Source organism: Eriocheir sinensis, chromosome 70 (assembly GCF_024679095.1).
Source record: "Eriocheir sinensis breed Jianghai 21 chromosome 70, ASM2467909v1, whole genome shotgun sequence".
Taxonomy (NCBI): Eukaryota; Metazoa; Arthropoda; class Malacostraca; order Decapoda; family Varunidae; genus Eriocheir; species Eriocheir sinensis.
The window spans coordinates 6,014,743-6,020,874 of record NC_066578.1 but is presented as its reverse complement, the minus strand read 5'-3'; the positions used below and the strand labels follow the sequence as shown (position 1 = coordinate 6,020,874).

The 6,132-nt window shown below is 43.7% G+C and overlaps 1 protein-coding gene across 1 annotated transcript in view; it reads right to left on the bottom strand.

Moving 5' to 3' along the window:
* Positions 1 to 5,930, bottom strand: part of LOC126988780 (hemicentin-1-like) — a 59,073-nt gene extending 53,143 nt beyond the window's left edge. Inside the window, exon 1 of the mRNA XM_050847180.1 lies at positions 5,796 to 5,930. Coding sequence (XP_050703137.1) covers positions 5,796 to 5,904 — 109 coding nt within the window. The 5' untranslated portion in view covers positions 5,905 to 5,930. The remainder of the gene's footprint in view (positions 1 to 5,795) is intronic.
* Positions 5,931 to 6,132: the final 202 nt, after the last annotated feature.

Here is a 6,132-nt window from a genome sequence, read left to right as displayed (position 1 = left end):
GGACTTCATTTTCATCTTACAAAGTTCATTAGTCTCCGTCACTTCTTCATCCCTTCATCAAACTCTCGTGTAATGGAGAAAACTATCACAAAACAACCTATCAGCTATGCGTTATGGACTCTTTCAGCGGCATCACCTCTTCTCTCACAAGCGTAACTTTTCTAACATATTTCCTATCAAAAGTCGAGGCAATCTAATACATGCCATCGAAACAAGGAACGGATTATTATCTTATGAATAAATCGAGTTCTTGTCGGGTCTACAGAATGTGATAAGTCTCTGTATATATTGTTACTGTTAGGGAGATTAGAGAGATATTATCATAGCTTTAAAAGGTAAAAACATTGATGGCCTGAGAGCAAAGAATAAACGAGCGGGGAATGAGAGATAGATAGATAGATAGATGGATAGAGAGAGAGAGAGAGAGAGAGAGAGAGAGAGAGAGAGAGAGAGAGAGAGAGAGAGAGAGAGAGAGAGAGAGAGAGAGAGAGAGAGAGAGAGAGAGAGAGAGAGAGAGAGAGAGAGAGAGAGAGAGAGAGAGAGAGAGAGAGAGAGAACGTCAATCAATATTTCCTTATATATTACCATTATCGATATTGTTAGGGGTCGTCCTTCCCCACAAAGTCCAGCTAGTATTTTGTTTGTTTAAATCGCCGCTTTGAATTATTTCACATCTCACTGGCCTTACCACGCATCCATAAACTATTGGATCAGGAGTTAAGCAATAGATAGATAAATAGACAGATAGATATAGATGTAGATGTGTTTATATTCTACTTTTTCTAATTCTTGTTTTTCTTGTTCGTGTTCGAGGTCTCGTACTTTTTCTTTTTTCTCTGGTGTTTCTTTTTTCTGCGTCTCCTTGTTTTTCTTCTTCTTGGTCTCTCTCTCTCTCTCTCTCTCTCTCTCTCTCTCTCTCTCTCTCTCTCTCTCTCTCTCTCTCTCTCTCTCTCCGTTTCTTTCTTTCTTTTCTTTTTCGATTTACTTTCTCTTCTTTTCTGTGTTTTTTTGTCTCTTTCCTTCCTTATTCTTATTTCTCTAGTTTGTTTGTCGTTTAATTGCTTTATCTACTCTTTTTTAACCTCACACACACACACACACACACACACACACACACACACACACACACACACAGTACGGTTCATACTCCTAAAAGACAAATCATGATCAAACTTTCGTGCGTTTCTGAAATCATCTTCTTGGCTTCCGAGTTTTCGCCGGGAAAGTGAGACATCCAACTGAGCCTAAGCGGATTATGTAAGTATTGCAGGGAGACTCAGCGTTCGCGACCTTGGGAAGAGGCGGGCAAGGGGAGGGGCAACGGAGGGAGGGGGGCAATGGAGTGAAAGGGGAGAGGAAAGGGAAGGGAGGGGAAATGACAAGGAGGGGGGAGATTAAGGGCAAGTAAACGGGAGGTCAAAGGGGGTGAGGGGAGAGGAAGGTCAATGGAGGGGAGGGGAAGGGCAAGGGAGGGGGAGGAGGAAGGGAAGTGGAAGGGAGGAGGAGAGGAAGACCAAGGGAGTGGGAAGGGAGAAGAAGGGCAAGGGAGAGGGAGGGGAAGGGCAAAGGCTGGAGGGCATGAGTTGGAGGGTTAGGGAAAGGGGCAGGCAAGGAGGAAGGACAAGAGAGAGGGAAGGGAAGGGAAGGGCAAGGAAGGGCAAGAGAGAGGGAAGGGAACGGCAAGGTGGAAGGGCAGGGTTGGGATAGGGACGGGAAGGGCAAGGGAGAGGGAGGGGAAGGGAAGGGCAAGGGAGAGGAAGGGCAGGGTTGGGATAGGGAGGGGAAGGGCAAGGGAGAGGAAGGGCAGGGTTGGGATAGGGAGGAGAAGGCATAATCTTGCTACACAGACTCAGTGAGGAGGCGGACGCTGGTTAATAATAAGTGTTTACCTCGATGAATAAAACATTCGACATTTTTTCTTCGTTAGCCAGTCAGCCAGGACGAAATATTTATTTTCATGAGGGAAAACGAGACACTGGATTTGTTTGGTTGAAAAAAGAAAGACATTTGTTTATTATAGTGTTTGAGGCGAACTGAAGCAAAAGTGAGAGCGAAACATGGAAAGTCTATACATAACTCTGGAAACGATAGGATGAAGACTTAAGGGGAGCGACTACGGGGGGGGTTCCTGCGCATATGGTACGTCCAATAGCTTTGAAATCTTAGTATGTTGTTTGTTTATTGTAGTGTCTGAGGGGAACTGAAGCAAAAGTGAGAGCGAAACATGGAAAGTCTATAAGTAACTCTGGAAACGATAGGATGAAGACTTTTGTTTATTAGTGTCTGAGGGAGGAAAGCAAAGAGTGAGAAGAAACATGGAAAGTCTATAAGTAACTCTGGAAACGATAGATGAAGACTTAAGGGGAGCATATGGTACGGCCAATAGCGTTGAAATCTTAGTATGTTGTTTGTTTATTATAGTGTCTGAGGGGAACTGAAGCAAAAGTGAGAGCGAAACATGGAAAGTCTATAAGTAACTCTAGAAACGATAGGATGAAGACTTAAGGGGAGCGACTACGGGGGGTCCTCCTGCGCATATGGTACGTCCAATAGCTTTGAAATCTTTATATGTTGTTTGTTGGTGTTTTATAAAGCTAAAGTGAATGGTCAAGCTCAGATCGAACAAACAGTTATCCAAAAATCTTAAGAAAACAAGCATTAATATGAAAAGAAGATCTGATACAAGCCAATCACACACTCAAACCGGAAATATGATAAACTATAATAAAAAAAATACATATATAATAACCGAACATAATAAAAACAAAGAAATATAATGGAACTGTAAGATTGGGCATACTGAAGGCACTCTCCTGCTGAAATTAAATAGCAAATATCATGATAAATACGTTTTTTCAAGTAATTACATCGACCAGATATGAACATTGACCAAACCTGTTGAAAGAAAATGTATGACTGCCCAAAGAAAACGGAAAGATCAGTGCATGGAATCACTATAATGAATGATGATGAAAAAAAGCTGCAAACAGATAAGACTCGTGTTGTTGATACTGATGATAACAGCCACAATACGAAGTGCTGATCGATCCACGCACTCCAATACGTTGCCTGCTTTTTAACCCGGTAGCTGCGGGGATCATGTTTCTTAAAGGCCCCTCTAAGCGAGAAAAATGAGAAAAAACATCACTCACGCAAACCATTTCATAATATGTATCAACGCATTTGTGATCAGTTTATGCATCACCTATTTTGGGGGGTTTATATCATGGCAAAAATGAGGACCGTCGCTGCTACACGGTAAAGCCACAAATTTCGCCCGTCGCTGCTACACGGTAAAGCCACAAATTTGGCCCGTCGCTGCTACACGGTAAAGCCACAAATTTGGCCCGTCGCTGCTACACGGTAAAGACACAAATTTGGCCCGTCGCTGCTACACGGTAAAGCCACAAATTTGGCCCGTCGCTGCTACACGGTAAAGCCACAAATTTCGCCGGTAAAGCCACAAATTTCGCCCGTCGCTGCTACACGGTAAAGCCACAAATTTGGCCCGTCGCTGCTACACGGTAAAGCCACAAATTTGGCCCGTCGCTGCTACACGGTAAAGCCACAAATTTGGCCCGTCGCTGCTACACGGTAAAGCCACAAATTTCGCCGTCGCTGCTACACGGTAACACGGTAAAGCCACAAATTTCGCCCGTCGCTGCTACCTGGTAAAGCCACAATTTCGCCCGTCGCTGCTACACGGTAAAGCCACAAATTTCGCGCGTCGCTGCCACACTGTAAAGCCACAAATTTGGCCTGTCGCTGCTACACGGTAAAGCCACAAATTTGGCCTGTCGCTGCTACACGGTAAAGCCACAAATTTGGCCCGTCGCTGCTACACGGTAAAGCCACAAATTTCGCCCGTCGCTGCTACACGGTAAAGTTTCGTCGCTGCTACATGGTAAAGCCAAAAATTTGGCCCGTCGCTGCTACATGGTAAAGCCACAAATTTGGCCCGTCGCTGCTACATGGTAAAGCCACAAATTTCGCCCGTCGCTGCTACACGGTAAAGCCACAAATTTCGCCCGTCGCTGCTACACGGTAAAGACACAAATTTGGCCCGTCGCTGCTACACGGTAAAGCCACAAATTTAGCCCGTCGCTGCTACACGGTAAAGACACAAATTTCGCCCGTCGCTGCTACACGGTAAAGCCACAAATTTGGCCCGTCGCTGCTACACGGTAAAGCCACAAATTTCGCCCGTCGCTGCTACCGGGTTAAAACAAGAATGACGGCCTGGTTTTTTTTCCGCCGAGAACAATTTTCCGCCAATAACATTTTCATCGCATTTGCCAGCACGCACCGTTATGATGTGCACCTGTGAGCCTCGTGACGTAATGTGTTTGTTCTGTATGTATATGGCCGAACGGGTGACAGACATTGTATTGTAGGTGATCCCAATAATTGCTGTCATGATCCTCTTTGCCCGGACTGCGAGTAAAAGGTTCCGGCAAACAATGTGATTACCGTGATGCAAAACTGTTGGGCTGACGCGACGCACATCAGATTTTTGTTGACTGAATCTGAGGTTATCCAGCGTAATGTGATTGTTAGCTAGAAATGAGATTTTCTTGATAATTCCGTTATCTCTAATCTGTTTTATATAAAAAAGATTAATCTGCTGGAGGCGAGAGTCAAACTGCCTGTCCGTCGCTGGTAATGCCGCATCAAAACATAATTTGCTCCACAACAAGGCGGCTGATATTAATATTCATCGCTTATTCAGTGTTTGCTTCCTTTTGATAATTATGTATATTCATCCACTGTTGGAGTTCCCAAACTTATCAGTCCATTGAATCCTCTCAAAGCTCCGGATTGGTCATTGACTACCAAGCATTTATTATAAGACTATAATCTGGTAAACCTCGCTAGGAGTTATCTATCGTACAGTGAGATAACGATGATGGTAATATCAATACTACTACTAATAATGATAATAATAATAATGATAGTAATAATAATAATAATAATAATAATAATAATAATAATAATAATAATAATGATAATGATAATGATAATAATAATAATAATAATAATAATAATAATAATAATAATAATAATAATAATAATAATAATAATAATATTAATAATAATAATAACAAAGATGAAAATAATACAAATAATACCATAAGTAATAGTAGAGGTATGTGTTTGTGTGTGTTCTTCCCCGGGCGCTACAGAGGACAAAGGGGAGGAATTAACGAGGGGCGGGGCACATTCAGGGCGTGAGAAGATGGCGCCACTATAAACACTTGCCTGCGCCATGACGGGTTAGGGCCGAACATCATCCAGGCCCCTCAAACAAGCCTACCGGCGCTATAGTCGTAAAAAAAAATTAAAAATAAAAATTAACGGACGTCAAGGATAAAACAAAATATCGTTTACTTTCCATGGAACGAACAATAAATATTTAACTTTTTTTGTCCATATATCGTGCATCACCAGTCCATAAACTATTGCATGATATTGTATGCACTGTAAATGATTTATGAACATTTGACCTTTCGACGCAAGGGCATTGACCTCCGACATATTATTAATGACCCACTCGACCATCACCCACATATTGACCTCTTGGATAAGCCACCGACCCCTCGCTTTCTATACTGACCACTTCGGGGGCCTCTGAATTCAAGGGGATACTTCGGTACAAGAAAACATCTTAGGGTACGGTTTCTTCCTCCTGAAATAAACCCTAACATCGCCCGGCTCGCGATCTCACCGGAACGCCTCGGAATATACTGTTACGTTGGCTGCCTCCAGATGTCACCTCAACGCCTCTCTTCACTTACCTTCCGCGCGGGCAGTGCTGGAGGTGAGGGTGGTGAGGGTAGCCAGGGCGGACAGCAACAGCGGGGCGGGGCGGGGGATGCTTGTGGCCAGGCACGGCGCGAAGTCCATCTCTCTGGAACGACACAAGAGCTCCGTCACTTCCCTTGAGTCTTGGTGGGAAGTGTGGCGAGGAGGAGAGAGGGGAAAGGAGGCCGCGAAGGAAGGATGAAATAGGAGGATATGAGAGTAAAGCCGCTGGAAAGACTGAGATGGAAAATGAGTAAGAGGAGAGGAAAAAGAAAGAAGAAAGAAAAGAAAAAAAGAAGGAAGAAAGGAAGGAAGGAAGAAAGGAAATAA